This window comes from Hylobates moloch, unplaced genomic scaffold (assembly GCF_009828535.3).
Source record: "Hylobates moloch isolate HMO894 unplaced genomic scaffold, HMol_V3 SCAFFOLD_11, whole genome shotgun sequence".
NCBI lineage: Eukaryota > Metazoa > Chordata > Mammalia > Primates > Hylobatidae > Hylobates > Hylobates moloch.
The window spans coordinates 74,848,483-74,871,624 of NW_026652286.1; the positions used below are offsets into that span (position 1 = coordinate 74,848,483).

General features: G+C 38.7%; 1 protein-coding gene across 12 annotated transcripts in view; it reads left to right on the top strand.

Annotated features, from left to right (window-relative positions):
• Nucleotides 1-23,142, top strand: part of YAP1 (Yes1 associated transcriptional regulator) — a 123,865-nt gene that overhangs the window by 53,934 nt on the left and 46,789 nt on the right. For 4 of the 12 annotated variants that reach the window (XM_058446884.1, XM_032167236.2, XM_032167234.2 and 1 more), the window contains exons 3-4: nt 1,136-1,251; nt 22,287-22,406. In XM_058446884.1, coding sequence (XP_058302867.1) covers nt 1,136-1,251; nt 22,287-22,406 — 236 coding nt within the window. The remainder of the gene's footprint in view (nt 1-1,135; nt 1,252-22,286; nt 22,407-23,142) is intronic. The other 8 variants (XM_032167233.2, XM_032167237.2, XM_032167235.2 and 5 more) reach the window with 2 other exon arrangements.

Below are 23,142 nucleotides of genomic sequence, written 5' to 3' on the forward strand. Positions count from 1 at the left end.
CCTCCCAAAGTCTTTCTATATACTTTCACTACACACACACACACACACACACACACACACACACACTAAACAATTAGCCTTGTCCAATACATAACTGTTTTATAACCTATTTTTAAAAACTGTATTATTAATATTTTTTCATATTATATGTTCTTCTAAAACATTTTCAGCAGCTGCGTACAGTCCATCATATATATCCATGTTTATTTAACCAATTCCCTATCATTAAATGTTAACTGGCTTTTAAATCCTTGCTATAATAAATGATAAGAGATGGTTATATATAAGGTTTTTATTACTTCTGGCTATTAATGCAGGATACTTTTTAAGGTAGTTTTATTTGTATAATATATCTAGTTTTTCTTTCACTGAAACAGTGAAACTTTGCTACAAGAAAACTTAGTACTTCTTGAAAGTTTATGTATCAGATAATGTGCTGGATGCCTTGCAGTCTTACGTTTCATGGTCTTTAGCTATTTTAATTCCCAACTTTATAGATTAAGAAATCTATATGTATACATGTATTTCTCAGTAAGTTAACAATTATGTAGAAAATGTTCAGCAAATATCAAAGGGCTTTGTGTAAGAACATGTTGTTCAGGAGCCACAGGGGAAAATGAAAACTTACAGAGGAAGTTTAAAGTTCTGCTTTGGCTTTGGAGTATATAAGAAGACGACTTTTGGGGTTTTGTGGTGTTTTATCTTAAAAAGGCGTTTTAGGCCTAAAAATTATGTTATTTGGCATTCTTATCTCTAGGAGAAAATAAGTGTATGATTTTCTTATGAATCTTGGGTTTTAGTGGTATGGTTACTCTTTCAGTTTACAAACTACATTGTATCTTTGCATTAGAAGGGGTAATAATTATCTTACTAGTTGAAGATGATTTCTTTTCACTTAAAATTCGAGGCATAACTTTTTCAGATGTTGCACTTGTAAGATCTAAGAGGTGAAAGTTGAGTGATTTACGGGTGAAAAATGTCTGTTGCAGAGGGAGGCTGGTGGGAGCAGTGAGATGCCGTGACTTAATGCTTTTACAGAGCTCGCTTGGCACCCTTTGATTATGAGCCCACAAGATAAGAATTGTTTTTGGAACCTGGTATTTGTTTCCTAATGCAGTGGTTTGTTTTGTCTTAGTCACATCGATCAGACAACAACATGGCAGGACCCCAGGAAGGCCATGCTGTCCCAGATGAACGTTACAGCCCCCACCAGTCCACCAGTGCAGCAGAATATGATGAACTCGGCTTCAGGTGAGTGAGACACTGTAATTACAGCACATGGAGTAATGCTTATAAGTTGATGTGGAAAATAGTCATTACTCGTTTACAGAAACTGGGACATGGGTGATGTTTATTGTCTCTCCAGTTTCATACAGAAGACATAGTCTATTTTAAAATAACATAAGCTATTTTAATGCCTTGTATAGTCGTTAACGCATAAGGGGGCCGATAACTGAAAGCCAGTGGTTCTTTAAGATTTGATTCTGAAGCGAGTATCTCAGATTTTTAGTTCTGTTAATTTTGACATATTTGGTTTTATTCTGCTGCTTTCTCGTGTCTCAGGTATTTGAGTTGAAGTTACCCTCTTCCCTTTGTGGTTTGGATGGAAAGCCAAGCGATAGTGTTCTTATTTTTTTATTTTTTATTTTTTGCTATGGTGTTCTTAACCCGGCTTTTACAGCTTTTAATGTGGTTACTCATTCTACTCTGAGAATATCTGGAAGGCAGTAACTTTTGTAAACCCAAAAAAATATTTCTTATTCCCAGGGCTAGCGTGGATTATTAAACACATCTTCATCTTTTTTACAGAAGATGAACCTGAGTATAAATCTTTTTTCTACCTCTTATTTGGCAATTTACTTGAATCTGCAGTTTTTCTCATCTACATAACAGGGAGTAACAGTGCTCCTTATGATAGAAGGGAGGATATGAAAGGAAATAATACCAATTCATATGAAGCCTCTAGTAATTACAGAGTAGGTACTAAGTGAAAGTTTAGCTCCTTCATCTTCCTTATCAGATACTGTCTGGCCTCTTTCGCCTTTGTTAGGTGGGTTCAAGGCCACAGTTAGCCCATTATGTACCTTTGTACATATTAGGAAAAGGTGCCCTTCCTCTGGGAAGATGTAACACTATGCCTGGCATCAGAGATTGGAGCATTTGGGCTGGATTTCTGACCACTCCCCCGGCCCCCACGCCTTACCCTACTGCTGAGTGCCCAGGTTCAGGACACAAATGGCAACAGTAGTATGTGGCAGCTCTAGTAGACTTGATGGCTTTCTCCACCGCCGATGCATTTTCCCTAGATAACAAGCTGACCAACATAATATGTAGTAGCTACACAGTAGATTTCTTAAACAGCAGTCTTTGGCAAGGGACTGTTGTGGTTGGGTGGGAAGGGTGGTACAATTAGTTGACAGGAGGGTTCCTTGAGGAGGTGATTTCACAGAACTTGAAATGTCCTTCTGCCCCTCGTGCTGGAATGTTTCTGCTGTTACATACCTCTGCTCTTGCTTTTGGTGGGTTGAACGTTTGAGTTCTAAAGAGTTAAGAGTGGAAAACAAAGAAAATGGCAACATTTGTGATTGGACTTTTCTTGACATAGACTTTAAATTCTGAAGAAAAATTCCTTAAATCTAAATTTAACTCATTATAATATGAATACATTCTCAGAATCTCTTTTATATGTGACACTTAATTAAAATTTTTTTTTTTTTTTTTTTTGAGACGGAGTCTCACTCTGTCACCCAGGCTGGAGTGCAATGGCATGGTCTCAGCTCACTGCAACCTCTGCCTCCTGGGTTCAAGCGATTCTCGCACCTCAGCCTCCCAAGTAGCTGGTACTACAGGTGCCTGCCTCCACACCCAGCTAATTTTTGTATTTTTAGTAGAGATGGGGTTTCACTATGTGGGCCAGGCTGGTCTCAAACTCCTGACCTTGTGATCTGCCCACCTTGGCCTTTCAAAGTGCTGGGATTACAGGTGTGAGCCACCATGCCCGGCCCCTAATTTAAAAAAATTTTAAGACAAAAATTGTACAAATATTAATATTTTTACTTGGCAACTATTATGTTTTTTTAATTACCAAATTGTCAAGTAAAGTTGTGAAATCTGCCCTGTATTTATGGTTAAACAAGATGATTCACGTTATTCATTTTGTCATGCTCCATCTAAAAATTATCTAGGCAGTTAATGACAAATAACATTAATTTAAACTTTATTTTGGAAGAGTAAGTATTTTGCGTCTAACAAGGTTGTAATTCTTTTAGAACATTGGTTTGGTTTTGTCCTATTATATTTTCTGATGGTAATGGTCTAGAGAAATGAGAGTATTTTGGCTGAAATTTATGCTTTAAATCAAAGGTATGTATCAACTTGGTTTTAGTGGGTTTTTTTTTTTAAGATGGAGTTTTGCTCTTGTAGCCTAGGCTGGAGTGCAATGGCACAATCTCAGCTCACCACAACCTCTGCCTCCCCGGTTCAAGTGATTCTCCTGCCTCAGCCTCCCGAGTAGCTGGGATTATAGGAATGCACCACCATGCGTGGCTAATTTTGTATTTTTAGTAGAGACAGGGTTTCTCCATGTTGGTCAGGCTGGTCTTGAACTCCCAACCTCAGGTGATCCACCTGTCTTCAGCCTCCCAAAGTGCTGGGACTACAGGCATGAGCCACCGTGTCCAGCCGGTTTTAGTGGGTTTGAAAATAATTGTGGATGTTTTATTTCATCTGTATGTCCTGGGCAGGTACAGTGGCTCACACCTATAATTTCAGCACTTTGGGAGACCAAGGTGGGAGGATCACTTGAGCCCAGGAGTTTGAGACCAGCCTGGGAAACACGAAACCTTGTCTCTACAAAAAAAAAATTAGTCTGTCATGGTGGTGCATAAGTGAAGTCTCACCCAGTTCTCAGGAGGCTGAGGTGGGAGGATGGCTTGAGCCTGCGAAATTGAGGCTACAATGACCTGTGATTGCACCACCATACTCCAGCCCAGGTGATAGAGTGGGACCCTGTCTTAACAACAACAAAAAAATTTTTGTCTTGTTTGTAAAATATGAAATGTTTTAATATATTACGTAAAAAGTAGTATGCATATACATGTCTAAATAATAGAGCTGTATGTAGTAAAGAGGTGAGTTTGACACAGTTTCAGTGGAGTGGCCAAAAGCATGACTGGAGGGTTAGGAGTGAGGGGGAGAAGCATACAGGAGAGGGTTGTGAGGAGAGAGTTGGAAGGAGGAACTGAAATGGGAAAAGCCACCTCTGAAGAGGCTTGAGCATGTTTACAGGGTGCTAGAAGGTATTTAACAATAATAATAGTATAATAATAATTCTTATTTATATGCCAGGCGTTCAGTGAAGGTCCATTTTGCACTGTCTCATTTAAGATCCCCTGTTCTTCAGTGTACGTTAACCAGGGATAGGATAACTGACAGAGCGAAGCCTCCAATAAAGCAGAAGCGACAAGGAACCACTAACGAACGTCCTGGGGGCGCTATTTTTAAATACTATTAATAGTAGATAATATTGGGGAACTGCTTCTCCAGAAGGTGGTGGGTATGGAGATGACGTTTGCTTAAGGAGGCCTTGTTTCAAACAAAATACCATTCCCTCAAGAGAAGAGAATATTCAAAGAGAACACTCGAGGTCATTGCCTTTTATGGGGACAGTCAGACAGTATGATGGGGAAAGGAAGAGACTAGCTGACAGGTCCAAAACCAAAGGCTTTTTAAAACGTCAACAGCAACATTGATCCTAGGAGTCAGTCAAAACTTTCAAAATTAGAGTTAAGTCTTACCTTAAATACATATAAATTCCCAGAATCAGACAAGTTTATGTCTGGATTATTCTGAATTTCGTCATATGGAGGCCTGCTGGTCAAGTGCTGAGGGTATTGATAACATCTTTATAGCACATGCTTCTTTGTCCTGTAAATTACATGCACTTGTTTGTTGTCTTTTCTTCCATTTCAGTGGAAGCCCATGGTTTTGACATGCTTTGGAATGAATGTCACTGTAATCTTGATATACCTCATGTTCACATAGAATAGCCATAACATCATGGTAACATGTTAATAAGGTTTCAATAAGCAAACGGATGCTCTTCTCTACTTGGAAAAATGATCTTTTAAGGAATTTTTAAAATCTTAGAGACAGTGAACAAGGACAACTGTGAGAGAATTTAAGTAAATTTTGAGGGCATTTAATGTAACAAAGCAGAAAATGGCTTCGGTGAAGCAGGGTATCTACAGAAAAGTGTCACCCTGAAGGGAGTGTCTTCTGAATCTGCTAACCCGAAGCCTTCACATGAAAGAGAAAGCTACACCGAGATTTTGAAGCACTCTGCTGGGTTAATCATGCTAAATGCAACTTGATGTACATTTTTATTACTCATTATTTAATAAGGACTTCCTTGCTTTGCTTTTTTTTGAAAAAGAATTTTCGTCATTCATAATTGAGTCCAGCTCCATGTTCTGCTCTGAGATCTTGTTCCTCATCCGACTGCTTTCCTTAAGATACTGTAATTTCCTCTAGACTCCCCAAACCTGTTTTCCGCATAATTTTCGTGGTTGACTAGGCTTAAAGATCTTTTAAGATTCTTTCCAATTCTTAAGATTTTATGAAACCCTATTTTGTTTTCTAATTTGTTTTAGCAAACTGATCAGTATAATTATGGTTTTATAAGTCCTTTTTCAAAATATGAGGTTGAAATGGTGGATATTATGTATAGACTAGAGGCTAGTGGTTTGTGATTGGGCAAATTTCGAAGTATCTATAACTAAGAATCACCCAAAACAAAGGTGCACCTGGAAAAGGTTCTAGAGGCAACACTCAATACATCCTTGGAAGAAGATTAATTTATGTTATTTAACTGTGCCATTTAAGTGGCAGGGTAAATGACAGCGAACTTTGTGAAAGAATTTGAAAGGTGAAGCAGAGGAAAATGGAAAAATAAGAGGAAATGGAATAATTTGGTAGGATAATGGTTGTATTTTACTTTATTCTGTATTAAAATATTCAATATATAAATATATGTATGTCTAAAGTCTAGTCTATTAAATTACTTGAGGTGATTGTCCTTTCAAAATTGTAATTTATAGCTGGGTGCAGTGGCTCACGCCTGTAATGCCAGCACTTTGGGAGGCCAGGGCAGGTGGATCATGAGGTCAAGAGACTGAGACCACCCTGGCCAACATAGTGAAACCCTGTCTCTACTAAAGATTAAAAAATTAGCTGGGCGTGGTGGTGCGTGCCCGTAGTCCCAGCTACTCTGGAGGCTGAGGCAGGAGAATCACTTGAACCCAGGAGGCGGAGGCTGCAGTGAGCTGAGATCGTGCCACTGCACTCCAGCCTGGTGACAGAGCAAGACTCCATCTGAAAAAAAAAAGTTAAAATTTATAAGGCTGGGTGTGGTGGTTCATGCCTATAATCCGAGCACTTTGAGAGGCCAAGGTGGGAGGATTGCTTGAGCCTAGGAGTTCAAGACCAGCCTGGGCAACATAGGGAGACCCTATCTCTATTAAAAATAAAAATAAAAATTAGCCAGGCATGGTGGCCACACGCCTGTGGTGCCAGCAACTTGGGTGACTGAGATTGGCAGGATAGCTTGAGCCCATGAGGTCAAGGCCGCAGTGAGCCATGTTCGCACCACTGCGTTCCAGCCTGGACAACAGAGTGAGACCCTGTCTCAAAAAAAAAAATAAAAGTTATAATATAAATTAGTTGTATATAATAGCCTTTTGATGCCTGCTTAGGATCCGTAGTTTTTCTCCACGTATTGAGAGTTAGGTAAACGTTTCACGATTTTTGTGTTCAACATAGAAAAGAAAGGCCTGGGAAGTGAAAAGTGATAACTTCCTTAGCTCTATGTGTATGATATATATTAAATTTTTAAGTAGTATACTTGTTAACACTGATCCACAAGATTGCTGAATCTTCAAGGGACAGTAAAGTCAAAGTATATTCTGTGATAATCCAGAAATAACTGTATGCCAAATGACTATTTAGGATCAATAAAAGTTATGTCTTGATTTATATTAAGCAGAATCAACGCATTTATCTGCTTTTGAGAAATGTACATTTGATAACAACCCAAAGCCCAAATGTGTTATTATAGGTACATTTTAGAGAATTCATTATTTATATGCTTTAAAGTTAGAAATTATTGGGATTTATTTGACAGTTCCCAACTCTACCAAGGTAGCACTTTCAGATTTCTCTACTTTGAAAAACTGTGAGGAATTCCTAGGAAGTACCTCAAGATGGGTGGGGAAAATGCCCTCTTGATCATGAAAGGTGATATATGTTAGAGGAATGTGCTAAGCACCTTCCTTCAAGTGGGGAAAAATGTTCAGAAGCAAGCAAAGTGAGTAGTATAGAGCTGACTTAAGGTTTGCCTCTTGTGTTCTCCTGCCTGCCTGTGTAATATCTCTCAGCACTGAAGATCAAATGAGATGATTGTTACCAAGAAAAATGAGAGAGCTAGAGAATAGATATGAAATATAAAAATGATGGGTAAATTACACATTGATTTAGGTTTTAACTTTAAAAAGCACAGAGAGGGTAAAGATGTGAGAAGCTGCAGAGCCGGCAGGGTTGAGGTGTTGGTAATTCCTACTTTATGTGCTGTAATTCATAAACTTTAAAGTTCTGCTTTTCACCTTTGAAACTGAGAGACAATTTACAATAAGGGTTAAGACCAAGGGCTCTTGAAATCCCATGGACCTGGTTTGAATCCCAGGCATCATTTATTGTCCATGAAATCTTGGACAAGTTACTGTATCTACCTGTATTCTTCCCTTGGAAAAATGAGATAATAACTCATAGGGCTGTTGCAAGCATTAAATGACAGAATCCATATCATGTAGTTAAAATGTATTATTAATAGTGTACAGTGCCTGGTATAGTGTCTTGCATATATAATAGGTAAATAAATGTGATCTGATATTTTACAATTTAATCAGTTTGTAATACCTGGTAGCCACTGTTACTTTGTTAAAAATCTGTTACCACACTATCTTTGAAGTTATGTTTATCTCTGTAGGTTTTATCATCAAATTGAGGTCATTGGCTCTTCCAAGTAGTTGGTTCCTGATTCTTCTAAAAGTTCTGGATTATTATAAGATGGAAATTGTCAGTCTGAAGTCACAATATATGGGAAAAGACTATACTGACGGGAAACCTAATAGCAGTGAACTGTAACAAATAAAGCCCAAAGTCAGAGCAATGAAGAGACAGCGTATTTGACTAGACTCTCAGGCTCGTATTCCAAATATCTTTTTTAAAAACTTTTTAAATAAAAACACTTTTTTTTTTAAACAAAATTGCTGTTTTCTTTTTCCCATCTAGAAGTGCAGGTAAATTAAGAGAAATGGCCCTATGAAATGGAAAAATAGTACAAGGAAAAGCATAATAATCCAGAATCAATATAACCAATCCTTAAGAAGCTTGGCTTGTTTTATATAGCTTGTGGCTTGATTTATTTGATGATTAAGTTCCTAAAAAATGATAATATAGAAACAACCACCATTTTTCTTACTTAAAACTATGGCCCATCCATTTCATTTTAATAAAATATGCCAATATGGAATACGAAGACTTAAATTTTTTCTTTTTGAAATAGAAAAAGTAATTCAGTTACAATATCCAAGTTGCAAATGGCATTAGCTTGTAATTATTGTATCTACTCTAGTATGGGAGTTCTTCTGAAGTCTTTGTTAAACCCCAGTGATGGCTGATAAATGGCACTTTCTAATCATCGCTCTTGACTTAGCCGCATAATGAAGATGCCACTCGTGTCAGGGCAACTAATGGCTTTGATTTTGCTCTGATGGTGAGAGCCTTTCACATCCTCTCCACTGGGAGTCACTCTGATGTTGTTTAATTCCAGTCATGATTTTTAAAGTATTAATTTCTTCATTCTTTCTTTAAAGAAACCCACATTCATTATGCTGAGATGTGGGTATATAGTTACTTTGTTTTTCAGTAGCTGCAGATCAGTATTTTTTCTAATAGTGCCACATACTTTTAAAAGATTATTTCAATTTGAGTATCATGATTATCCACAATAACTATCTACATCTCAAATGTGTTGAGGAGTGCTGTTTTGTATACTTAGTTACATGCTTGATTATTCCAGATAAGGTAATTCTTTCCTGTCCTCTTTGCTTTACTTTAGAGATTATCTTCTAAAAAGGGGGAAACATATAGAAACTCAAGACTGTTGAGTGCTCTTGACCTGATCTTAGAGCACAGATATCAAATATTTTAAAAAATTTACTAGAAGCCTTTGAAGTAATCATTTTGGATAGTAAAGTTCATTTACATTTTGAATGTTATTAAGATTTTAAGGTAGGCCGGGTGCGGTGGTTCACACCTATAATCCCAGCAATTTGGGAGGCTGAGGTGGGCACAGCACCTGAGGTCAGGAGTTCAAGACCAGCCTGGCCAACATGGTGAAACCCCGTCTCTACTAAAAATACAAAAATTAGCCAGGTATGATGGTGGGTGCCTGTAATCCCAGCTACTCAGGAGGCTGAGACAGGAGAATCGTTTGAACCCAGGAGGCAGAGAGGTTGCAGTGAGCCGAGATTGTACCACTGCACTTCAGCCTGGGAGACAGCCAGACTCTGTCTAAAAAAAAAAAAAATTTAGATCCATGAGTATCATTTCCACCAACTCTCTTAATAAATGACTTATTACATATTGGGGCATAAAAATAGAAGTATTTGTGTTCGACTTTTCTTCAGTGATTATTGGTAGATTTTTGGAAACTTTGCTCAGCTTTGGAGTAGAGAGAATGAGAAAGAGATTAAATTATTTCCATTTAAGAACCAGCTCAAATGCCTGTTTTATTCTCTTGATAAGTGTTGGAATATTATTTTTGTCTTTCCCACTGATTTCTAAATCCTTCTGGTTACTCTATTGCTACAATAATTTTATGACTCATAGGAGGAATATTTGTGTGAAAGATTAAGATGCTAATTCTTTAAAAATGATATTCATAGACTACCATATATAGGCAACATAAGTGAAATAGAATAAATCTTGCAACAGTAGTCACAGTTTTCCAAAATAAGGTTTTCTTTTGATGTTAGTAAGGTACGGAAGTGGTAAAACTTTCTTTAGGTTAAAATCTTAATGAAAGGTATTTATTTGAGCAGTCTGAAGTCTAAGTGTGCTATTTGTTTTTCCTTCAGTAAAACTTTACAGAAAGCCAATCTTTCATAAATAAACTTAATAAACGAACTCTAAGCCATTTCATTGAGTTAAAATCTAAAAGACTAAAGTGGCACTGAAGAAAGTCTGAAGAGTTGCATATTAGTGGGCTCTCTGAGCTTACACTTGACCTTTTCTTCTAGAAAGTTCTTACAGCTATAACCTGACAAACAGGAAAATGATTTTTTAAACAGTTTCATAGTTTTACCTTGAGATAATTATCAGATGGTGAGCAATGAGACTGAAGACCACCTCAGAATGGCTTTGTGTCATAAGCTAAGAAGTTTGAGCCTTGTCCTGAAAATGTTGGGATACCATTAAAAATCTTCTTTAGGGGTCTTCCGCTATGGTTTTCCCTATTTTTATCATTTGAATTTTGAAATCCAAGTGTCTCATTTTCTTATATTTAAAGCTACTTCCTTAGGTATAGTATACATGAATTTTTAATAAGTTTAATATATTATTGGAACAAAATGGTAGAACTGTTCTAAGAAAGAGTAGGGAACTGACGTTTAAGCACCTACTGTGAGCCATGACCTGTGTCAAACACGTTCTTTAATTCTCTCAACGATCCATTGAGTGTTCATCTCTGTTTTATAGGTAAAGAAAGCATCAAGCAGGTTAAGGAATTTGCCCAAGGTTAGAAGGCTAATAAATATTGGATCCAAGATTTGAGCCAAGGTCTTTCTGAATCTAAACCCTTCATAGTCTCTAAACTATACTGTCTTTCTGGAGTTGAATATGAAACTAAAGTCATATGAATTTTATTTATAATGTATCAAATATTTTTTTAATCAAGTAACCCAATGAATAGTACTTTTGCTGTATTGTTAAAGTTTGAGTTAATGGTAGCTCTAGAAAAGGTTTAATCAAACAAGCGGTCCTTGTTAGTCTCGGTATTCTAGAGTAGTGCTTCTTAATTTGTAATGTGTCAAGGAATTACCTCAGAATTTGTTCAAATGCAGTTCTTATTCATTGGGTCTGATTTAATAGGATTGGGACCTGAGATTCTGCATTTCTAACAATTTTCTGGTGATACTGATACTGCTGGTTAGAGGAGCACACAAATAGAATACCATTGAATGGCTTAAGCTTAAATCCATAGAAATATCACTAGAAATCATTTTATCATTCCCATTTTAGGCTGGAATGAAACGTTTACTGAGTACCTAAATACAAATGAGTGGTTCCATCATTTCATGAGCTCTTATTTAATATAAAAACCCTGCAAAATAAATGTTATCTGCTTTTCTTAAATCTGTTATTTACAGGCCAGGTGCAATGGCTGATCACGCCTGTAATCCCAGCACTTTGGGAGGCCAAGGCGGGCAGATCACGAGATCAAGAGATCGGCCAGCCTTGTTTGAGACCAGCCTGGCCAACATGGTGAAACCCCGTCTCTACTAAATATACAAAAATCAGCTGGGCGTGGTGGTGCACGCCTGTAGTCCCAGCTACTCGGGAGGCTGAGACAGGAGAATCACTTGAACCCGGGAGGCAGAAGTTGCAGTGAGCCAAGATTGCACCACTGCACTCCAGCCTGGTGACAGAGCGAGACTCCGTCTCCAAAAAAAAAATCTATTATTTATAAAGGCACAAACTGAGTCTCTGAGAGATTGCAACTTCACAAAGACCGATCATACTTTTCCACAGATAGGCTCTTAATCATGTCAGCTCAGCAAACTTTGGTTGTATTTGGTGGCAGTGCTAAGTCCTAGGGATACAAAGACAAAAAAGTCAGTGTCTCTACTTCAAGAGCTTAGAGTCTGTTGAGAAAAGAAGGATGCAGGCAAATGATTGGGGTACAGGGAGGCATCTGCTACAAAGGGTACATGAACATAGTGGTTGGTGCACCAGTATGCTGGTGCATAGAATGCAGGTAAGTAGGAGTGCCAGAATTCCAATCTAAGCCTTCAAAATGTATGGTCCAGAGTTTCATCTTACACTACCACATTGCCCATTGTAATCCAGAAGGGGCTTGGATTCATCAGCATGCTCTAGTAGTTTGGCAGAAGAGTCTTCTAGCTACCTATAGGACACGGGTGAACCTGAACTCAGGATGGGGTGGGCGGGATAGATTAGCCACCACTCTTAAATTTCTTTGCCCAAAGCTTATTTTCATCAGTATGTTTATAGTATCGTTAGCTTGGGAGGCCAAGGCGGGCGGATCACCTAAGGTCAGGAGTTTGAGACCAGCTGATCAACATGGTGAAACCCCGTCTCTACTAAAAATACAAAAATTAGCCAGGCATGGTGGTACACCCCTGTAATCCCAGCTACTCGGGAGGCTGAGGTGGGAGAATTGCTTGAACCTGGGAGGTGGAGGCTGCAGTGAGCCAAGATCGCGCCACTGCACTCCAGCCTGGGTGACAGAGCGAGACCTCGTCTCAAAAAAAAAACTTCTTTTACCAAAACTTGATGTATAGACTGCCTTTTCTTCAGTAAATGTGTTTATTTTCCCATATTCAGCTTATCGAAGCCACAAAATAAGTTAGTGATAATAATATAGTCATATGTTGCTTAGTGACTGGGGTAAGTTCTGAGAAATGGGTTGCTGGGTGATTTCATAATTGTATAAACATCAGAGTAGGCGTACACAAACCTAGATGGTATACTGTATTATACACCTAGACTCAGTGATATAGCTTATTGCTCCTGGACTACAAACCTGGAGAGCCTGTTACCGTACTGAAGACTGTAGGCAGTTGTAACACAGTGGGAAGTATGTGTATATCTAAATATATCTAAACATAGAAGAAGTAATACGTTGCACTATGACATTACCTTATGACAGCCACGACGTCTCTAGGTGACAGGAATTTTTTAGCTCTATTATAAGTTTCTGGGATCACCATTCTATATGTGATCCATCATTGACTGAAATGTCATTATGCAGCAAATTTGTGTATAACTTTTTCCATTGTGTCTGCCTAAAAATCTTGGTAGTGTGGGCAGAACTTGATAGGGATTGTTTAAGGCATATATGGTCAAGCATATGAATTTCAGATATTTATGTTTATGGAAGACTCCTTTGTAAAGAAAACTAAAGAAGAATCAGAGGTGATGCATTTTAGTTCCTGTTTATTTTGAAAGCCAAAAATCTGCACAAATTGCAGACCAAAGTATCACAAACTACTAACAAGGCGGTGGTTTCTAATAAATGTTGCTATCTTTGTCCTGAGCAACATTGCAAAACTGCACATTCTCACTCATAAAAAATGGAGAACTTTTCCCCTATATTCTAGGGCAGAGTGATAAGTTTTTCTCTTAGTTCCACATAGCTTATAGTTAAACTCAGTGTAGAAGAGTGATGAACACAAGACAGTACATACCGTATTCAAGAAATCAGAACAGGTGCAATTTCAATTTATAGGTTGGGAAGAGTCTTACTAGTGGGACAGATTAGAGAAAAGCTTCACAAAGATATGGCATAAGAATAGAGTAGAATTGAGTCGGGCACGGTGGTTCACGCCTGTAATCCCAGCACTTTGGGAGGCCAGTGTGGGCAGATCTCAAGGTCAGGAGTTTGCGATCTGGCCAACATGGTGAAACCTCGTCTCTACTAAAAATAACAAAAGTTAGCCGGGTGTGGTGGTGCACGCCTGTAATCCCAGCTACTCAGGAGGCTGAGGCAGGAGAATCACTTGAACCCAGGAAGTGGAGCTTGCAGTGAGCTGAGATCACAGCATTGCACTCCAGGTTGGGCAACAGAGTAACTCTGTCTCAAAAAAAAAAAAAAAAAAAAAAGTAGAATTTCAGTGGGTTGAAAACAATGGAGGCTGGGAGGACACGGGCTTTGGGGTGGACATACTGAGAATGTATGGAGGTAGAAAGTGCATGACACTGCTAGGTACTAGAAAGACAGGAGTGAACAAACCGTGCGGCTGGGAGGACTGAATGAATTACTAAAGTGATAGAATCGTCTTACCAGAGAGAAAGCAGCTGATGAAATAGGAGAAGAAACTATATGTAGACAAGTTATTAGGAAGAAGTGACATTCAGAGTGGGAAGGGATGAGAGGGAGTTAGCTAAGCAAAGAAGGTGGAGAGAAGAGTTCCTGCAGGGAGCAACTGTACTTGTGAAGGTCCTGGAGCTGGGAGAGGAGATGTTTGAGGAACTGAAAGAAGATTGAATGAGGAGGGATGAGGAATGATGTGGAGGAATAGATAGAGCCTGGCATGTTGGATGCTTTCAGTACCGAAGCAGTGCTATATAATGCCTGACTATAGAGGATAACCCGCTAAAAATTTGAGAATTTTCCTTTAGGGAGCTGAGCCTTGAGGCAGAGGACTTCCTCCTTAGAGGAGGTGAGGTAAGATGGTTGTGTGGCTGTGGTACATACAAAGTTTAATGTTGGAGTTGAATAAGACCAATTTGGAAGTTACTGCTAAAACTTTGTCATGGAAATGTAAAAGTTTATGTGAAAGTTTCAAGGTCAAGAGATCGAGACCTGCCTGGCCAACACAGTGAAACCCCATCTTTACTAAAAATACAAAAATTAGCTGGGTGTGGTGGCAGGCGCCTGTAATCCCAGCTACTCGGAAGGCTGAGGCAGGAGAATCGCTTGAACCCAGCAGGTGGAGGTTGCAGTGAACCGAGATTGCGCCATGGCACTCCAATCTGGTGACAGAGTGAGACTTGGTCTCAAAAAAAAAAAAAAAAAAGTTTATGTGAAAGTTTTATTTGAGGGACAAATGGAAATGGCATTTTAAAGTAAACCCCACTCAAAATATGGGAACACATCTTGTGAGGTGTCAAATGTCCAGTTGGAGGAGAAAGACTAGTTCATTTACGTGACTATGACAAGCCATGGGATTTCATGAAAGTTCCAAGAAAAGAGGATTCAAAAAACGTATGATTACTGTTTGTCATACTTGTGGTGTAGTATTCAAGAGCATGATTTCTGGAGAGCTCAACTATCAAGGTTTGAATCTCACTCTGCCACTTAATAGGTTGGGCTGAATGATCCTGGACAAGCTAACTTTTCTTTGCCTTAGATTCCTCATCTGTAAAGTGGGTATAATAATAGTACTTCCATCATAGGGTTGTTAAGTGAGTTAATATTTGCTTGCAAAGAACTTAGGAAAAGTGCCTTGTATATAGTAAAAACAGTTTGTGAATCATCATAAATACACGAGACCAGAATTTCAAAACAAGCACCAGGCAGAATGTTCCTTTAAAAGGTCATTGAATCTACTCTTCCAGCTACTCTTGTTACTTTCTAAGGAAACTACTTGATAATCCTGTAATTTGTACCACTCATCAGGGTGTGTTTAGTAAACTTCAGTGTCCTGGGTGACTTCTTTATTCCCAAATTGTGGGGCAGGTGACAGGGAGGTTGGTCCTCTTACTCGTGGTGTAGTTAATCAAGACTTTCCTGTTTGAATAGACATGGCAAATGGTTTTAGTTAGTCATTACTAATGCAAGAAGGTCCTTAGGCAAGAGCAGGAAGTTGATGGTGAGTCACCTTCAGTATTATGACATGGAGTATTTCTTTTTAAAATATCACAGGGAGTTGGTTTTTGCTGTAGCAGCTAAGTTGTCAATCAAGTAATACTAGTAGTAAATCTTACGTAAAAACTCGATTCCCTCAAGTTTAAGTAATTCTAATTTATGAATTATTTTATATATTGCCTACTACTCTCTTTCTGCTTATCCTGATTCAAATTTCTCAGCCTCTGTCAATCTAATTTTGTGTTGCTATGAAGGAATAACTGAAACTGAGTAATTTATAAAGAAAAGAGGTTTAATTTGGCTCACAGTTCTGCAGGCTGTACAGGAAGCATGGTGCCAGTGTCTGCTTCTGGTGAGGACCTCAGGAAGCTTACAATCCTAGCAAAAGCGAAGTGGGAACCAGTATGATACATGGTGAGAGAGGGTGCAAGAAAGTGAGTGGGAGAGGTCCCAGGCTTTTAAACAACCAGATCTCAGGTGAACTGAATGAGAACTCACTTATGACCAAAGGGATGGTGCAAAGCCATTCATGAGGGACCCCACCCCCTACCCAATGACACAGTCACCCCCCACCAGGCCCCACCTCCAACTTTGGGAATCCCATTTCACTATGAAATTTGGAGGGGACAGACATCCAAACCATGTCACCCTCTTTACGTCTCAATAAAATGCTGGCCTATTTCTCTCTTCCTTTTTGCTATAGGACCTACTTTTAATCTTTTCTTCTAAAGAAGGCTTTGGTGTGGTGGTCAGGCATGATAGCCCAGCCTTGAAAGGCTTCCACATCTTTTTCACGTCTAAGGGCCCAGCTTTCGAGTGTGTAAAAGTTAATTGGGGTGAAAATGTGTATTACCCATTCTCACCAATCTAGAGGTTGTCATGAGTTTGGGGGATTGGAATTACTGTTTAATAATGGTAATCTCCGTTAAGTATTACCCATTCAACCCTTTACTGGTTGAAATGATGGAAGTTTTTCTGGTAGATTCTTAACCATAAAAATGAAGTGAACTGCTTATTCTGCCCCATCCACACGTAGTAGCCTCTTCATGCTTTCCCCTGCCTGGAATACCCATGCCCGGAACGTCACATGTTTGGCTAGGAATGCATTTAGGTCAAAGCTTACAGGTCGCTTCCTGCCCTTCTTGATCTGCTTTTCTAAAAAACTGTTTCCCATTTTTCTTTTTCTTTCCCATTTTTCATTTTTCTTTCTTTCATGCATGCTGCTTTATTTATTTTTGCTGCACTTATCATTAGCCAGCATTGTACTGTCTTCTGTCTAGAACATAAATTCCATCAGATAGGGACTGTGTTGTTTATTGCTTCATCTCCAGGGCCTGAATACAGTAGGAACTCAATAAATACTTGTTGAATAAAAGTATTTGCTATATCCCTGTCCCTTCAGTTTAAATGACATATAAAAATAATGCAGAAATTGAGCTTACACAGAAAGAATGAAACAATATTTTGTTTTAGAAGCATAGATTTTAACTGAATTTCATTTTGATTACGTTCATTTCAGCCAACATTTATTCTATTTTTTTTTTCTTTTTTCTTTTTTTTTTTTTTGAGATGGAGTCTCACGTCCATCGCCCAGGCTGGAGTGCAGTGGCACAATCTCAGCTCACTGCAACCTCCACCTCCTGGGTACAAGAGATCCTCCTGCCTCAGCCTCCTGAGTAGCTGGGACTACAGTAGTGTGCGCCACCACACTCGGCTAATTTTGTAGTTTTAGTAGAGATGGGATTTCACCATGTCACCATGTTGGCCAGCCTGGTCTCGAACTCCTGACCTCATGATCCTCCCGCCTTGGCCTCCTAATGTATTTCTAATTAGTAGGTCCTATGCTGGACAAAAAGGAAAATGCAAAATATATACTCCTGTGTTCAGGAATTTCATAGTCTAGCCAGGAAGAAATACATAATGAAATAATACTGAATGATAAATGCTGTGACATAGATATAAAGAAAATTTTTTACTAGCACAGAGAAAGAACTCTTCATCTGTATTGAGGAAGTGAAAACTTCTCAACTAAAAATGGTTTGAAGCTAAATGGCCAGTAGTAATTCTCGGCCAGGTGTGGTAGCTCGCACCTGTAATCCCACCACTTTGGGAGGTCGAGGTGTGAGGATCTCTTGAGCTCAGGATTTCGAGACCAGCCTGGGCAACATAATGAGACCCCACCTTTACAGAAAAATTTAAAAAATAGCTGAACATAGTGGTGTGTGCCTGTAGTCCTAGCTCCCCAGGAAGCTGAGGCGGGAGGTTGCTTGAGCCCAGGAGTTCGAGGCTGCAGTGAGCCGGGATTGCACCACCGCACTCCAGCCTGGGTGATAGAATGAGACCCTGTCTCAAAAAAAATATAATAACTCCCGTGGGTCACATCCATTCTTCTTGCTTCCTGTCACCTAATCCTTATTTCTACCTGGTCATTAAGGACAAATGTGAAATGAATTTTGGAGACGGAAAAAGACTGTCTCAAAAAAAAAAAAAAAAAAAAGTACTGCCCTTTTGGTGTCTGTTTTGTCATGGTAGATTTGCCTAATTCTAGCAGACATGGCTGTGTACTATTCCCACACCTGCAGGGCTTCATAGATCGATCCAAACTGCCTAAAATGAATAAATGTGGTTGTGTATAACTCAGATAAATTTAAGAAATACTTCTGTAATAGCTAAAGAATTCTAAGTGGTTGTGTTTTGTTTGTTTTTGTTGTTGTTGTTTTGAGACGGAGTCTCACCCTGTTGCCCAGGCTGGAGTGCAGTGGCACGATCTGGCTCACTGCAACCTCCACCTCCCCGATTCAAGTGATTCTCCTGCCTGTCTCCTGAGTAGCTGGGATTACAGGCCCTCACCACCACGTCTGGCTAATTTTTTGTATTTTTAGTAGAGACGGAGTTTCACCATGTTGGTCAGGCTAGTCTCAAACTCCTGACCTTGTGATCCCCTGCCTCAGCCTCCCAAAGTGCTGGGATTACAGGCGTGAACCACCATGCCTGGCCCTAAGTGGTTGTTTTAAATCAGTGGTTCTCAAAGTGTGTTCCTTAGACCAGCATCAGCATCACCTGGGAATTTTCAGGCCCAGTCCCTGGCCTGCTGACTCAGAAAGTATAGGGGTAAGGCTCAGCAACATGTGTTTTAACAAACCCTCCAGGTGATTCTGATGAATATATAGCACATTACAATCAGAATATAAATTGAACATAAAGGCATCCTAAATTTATTTTGGTCGACCCCCTGTGGTCTCCTCTTACATTTATTTTTGTGGGAATCCTACATTTCCCCACTTGGACTTAACCTTCCTGCATCCTAACCCTAGTCCAAACAGATGATTGAAACACATTTTCACTAAGTGTAACTTGTTTCACTTTCAGAAAACATACCACTTTTTGCTTTCTCTCCTTTTTGTGGTTATTCAATAGTTAGCTTAGTTTAAGAGAATGACTTGGAATCCTACATTGAGAATCAAGTCACTGAATTTCTTCTAAGGACCACTTGACTAAAAATTCTTTTTTTGTGAGTAAAGCCTGGATCTGTATTGTTTCATTAACACTGGAAGATTTGTTTATTTTCAGTTTCCTCTATCTTAATTCTATAACAAAGATAGTGTGGTGAAAAGTTATTTAAAGGTGATCTTTTCTAATCTATTCCTTGCCTTTGGTGAGCAGCTTTCTTTCAGTATAAAGAAAGTATCCTATTTTGGGCCATCTCTTTCCACATAACATTATATTTTTTACCCAGAGAGTATTAAATGAAAGATAAAATGAATATAAAGTATTATTTTATATTTGGTATATATATGTTGGTATAAATGTTAATTGCAAATAATATATGTTCTATATGATTTTAAGCTTATAGAAAGTTCAAAATATTACTTAAAAGGCAAGACATTCATTCTTCCATCAAACATTTATTGAGCAGCTATTCAGGTATTAGCCTACAAGCTTGTAAAGATGAATGACTTGATCATTGCCAGGAGAACAGATATGTAAACAAGTAATTTTAACTCTACCTGTTAGATGTTCATGGAGAATGGAAGAGGAAACTAATTTCTGTCCGAGGTAATATGGACAGGCTGAATTAAAAAAGTGACAATCTGAGCTGTCTCTTGCAGGATGACGAAGAGTTTAGGAGGCAGGGGATGCAGAGTATCTGTGATAATGGGAACGGCATATACAAGGAGACGGCATGATTTTGTGGAAAGTTGGTGGGAAAACTGGGTATCTGAAGAAGACTTCAGAAATGAGTCCAGCTAGTAAAGAATTTAGGCATTTTCCTCTTGATGGAGAGCAATGGGAATATTCTTGAGTAAGAATGAATGACATGTTTAAAAGATGATTCGAAAATATTTTAAGAAGAGAAACCCCTGGTGACTGATAGAGGTGGAGTGAGAAGAGATGAGAAGCCAGTTACTGAGGAAGTGGTCAAAAAAGAGAGCTGGTAAGTATTGATGGCCGAGTTCCCTGAGATGGACTGTGACAGACCCATCAGAGAGAATATAAGTGGAATTTACAAAATGAAGTGAGTGGAGCAGGTAGGGAAGTTTGGTTTGTATCCTAGATGTCTCTTGTGGCTCTCATTCAGACAGCTAAGGTGGGGAATAATGTGTGTGTGTGTGTGTGTGTGTGTGTGTGTGTGTGTGTGTGTGTGTGTTTAAACCACACATATGAAATCCATATATTCAAGCAGGCTTGAAAGCTATGATGAGATCTTTTGGGGTTGTTGAGTTGAGGCTCCCAAAGGCATTCAGTGACTGCTGTTGACTTGACTTGTTCATCACCATGTATAGTCACATGGTATTTTCAGTACCTAAAAATTTTAAATACAGTTAGTTGTTTTGCAAAAGCATTTTATAATTCAGCCATTTTACAGCTAAAGATAGTAGCAAACCATTAATACTCAGTGTTGGAGTTCTGTCTTTCTGGGGAGGAAATAGAGCCCAAAATGACAGTGAAAGCTGGTGAGAAAAGGTTTGATATACATGTGTTAAACAGGTTTGCTTCTCATTCACCCTCTGGTAAACTTGGGATGCGTACAACAAATGCTACCTCTGGACTTGGTTAGTAGTGTGTACTACACATCCAGGACTGAAGGGGAGCCTTCCTAAGGATTCTAGGCAAAGAGAAAACTAATTCCACACGTCTGCATTTCCTAACAGGATTTTACCCCATCAAAGTAGACCTTTGAAAATGCAGCTGCAAATTGATCTATTCCTAATACGAAATGAAACTGGCCTAAAATTAGGACTTTGAGTCCCATGGGCCTTGTGTAAGTGGTCAGTTTAACCAAAGTTACTTATTCAGCATCACCCATGAGACTGGTGTGGACTGCCAATACAGGAAGAAGGGAATTGTTCTGTTTGTGCATAGGAGGCATACTTAGGCTCTGGTCATCTGTGGGAGATGAATGAAAAGAAGTATAGTTGTGAAGAGCAGTCAGTGGGTTAGGAATCATGCTGCCTGGGTTTGAATATCATTCCTGGTACTAACTAGCTTTGTGATCTCGTACCAGGCTGATCAGCCTGGCACTTTGTGCGTCAATTTCCTCATTAGAATAAGTAGTACTACTGCTTATGTCATTTGTTTACTGTAAGAATTAAATGAATTAATGTACATAATATATAAGAACAATGACTAGCATAAGGTAAGTGTTCAATTCATGTTAGTCTGCAGAAGAAAAGATTTTAGCCATGTACTGACTATCCCAGTTTGTATCTCCTGCCCTGGCTCTTTTGATTCCTGTTGGAAATGGGAACTGGGGGAGTTGGGAGGGACAAGGAAATCAGGAGGAATTATGTTTGAATACTTTAGTTATTTATTCTGGGCCTCTCTTTTCATTGCTGTTACCTCCCAAGAGCAATTGTCTTGACTTCTCTATTCCTATAAAGATAGGAAAGTCCTTTTAGAGTTAACTGTATTCTTTAGTCCTATCTCTCAAATGACATTTCCTTAAAGTTGGCCTTCCAACAACTTTAGCACTTATCTTGCCTCCTCCCAAGCCTCCAACAAGCTTAAACTTCAAATTGCAACCCCCACCCATTAGCAGTTTCTGGTCTGCTTAAAAATAAGCTTTGTTTGGACTGTAGGTTTCTGTCTTACAGTTTTCTTGATGTGAGCCAGTCACATAAAACATGGAAATAAATAGAGCTTGGCTGTCTTAGCTAAAGTGTGCTTTATATTAAATAGAATGTTTATGATATTTTCGATGTTCTAAAAATACTTGCATATATTTCTTATTAATGAACCTTGGTGTTCCTAGTAAGGTATTGTCACAAAACTGATTGGATTGGATGGTAGTTTCTGAGCTGCAAGCTCTTCTGTGTCTTATGTTAACAGTAATAATAATTATTTGGGCCATGACTTCCGAAAGGATTTTTTGGAGAAAAATTTTTTTTTCTTCATCTCTGTGTTGAGGAATATTCATTTTATTATTTGGTGGTTTCTTTTTAGTGGAGAAGAAGCAGGTATATAGGTTTACCTTTCTTCTCTGAACACAGCCTTAAATATGTTTCAATGAATCGTTTTGTTAAGATGTGTTTTCTTTTTAAATTAGTACCCCCTCCCACTTTTTTTTAGGTGCACCAAATAAAAACCATGATTTTTTTTTTTTTCTGTATTATAGGTCCTCTTCCTGATGGATGGGAACAAGCCATGACTCAGGATGGAGAAATTTACTATATAAACCATAAGAACAAGACCACCTCTTGGCTAGACCCAAGGCTTGACCCTCGTTTTGGTAAAGGTTCATCTCAAAACCTTTTTAGATGCTTTTGGTTGCTAATTTTTTTTGTAAATATACTTGGGAAAGCACATTTAAATAAAATCACATTGCTTTATAGTATTAAAAATGACCCTGCCCACCCAACGTTTACCAGTAGTGTTTTTATCCTTCTCATTGTAAACTTGAGAAATTTAGATCTGAATCAGATTTTTAGGGCTCCTCAGGTTGGGGTGGGGGAATGTCATAATGGCCAACTAACCAGAATCACTTGTTCCTTTCACATTTTGGGAGAAAAACAGTGATCGTATTTAAAATGATTTTTTTAGCTGCAATAATAATCAGGCTGTCATGCAACACCTCAGACCAGGAGTACCAGCTTTTGTCAGTGACCTGATGTCTGCTTGTGCTTAGCTTCTGAGAGTGATGAGTACCATCCTATGCCTGAGTGTTGTAGTGTTTCCCATCCTAAGGAGGAAAATGTCACCCCAGAAATGGCCCAGTGAAAGCATTTTGCCCCCTCTTCTGTCTCTCGAAAAATAAATGTTCTTTTTTTTCTTCATTCAGAAAACAAAGAAAGCCATATTCCCCTCCAGATCTCATGAGTAAATCACATTTGCACAAAGGAACCCCTCCCCTTCCAAATGTGTACATTTTGATAAGGGTATATCAGTGCTTTTTAAAAAAATGTGTGTGTGTGTGTGTGTGTGTGTGTGTTTTAAACTGTTTTCAGTTCTTCATTTGGGTTTCTGAGATATTT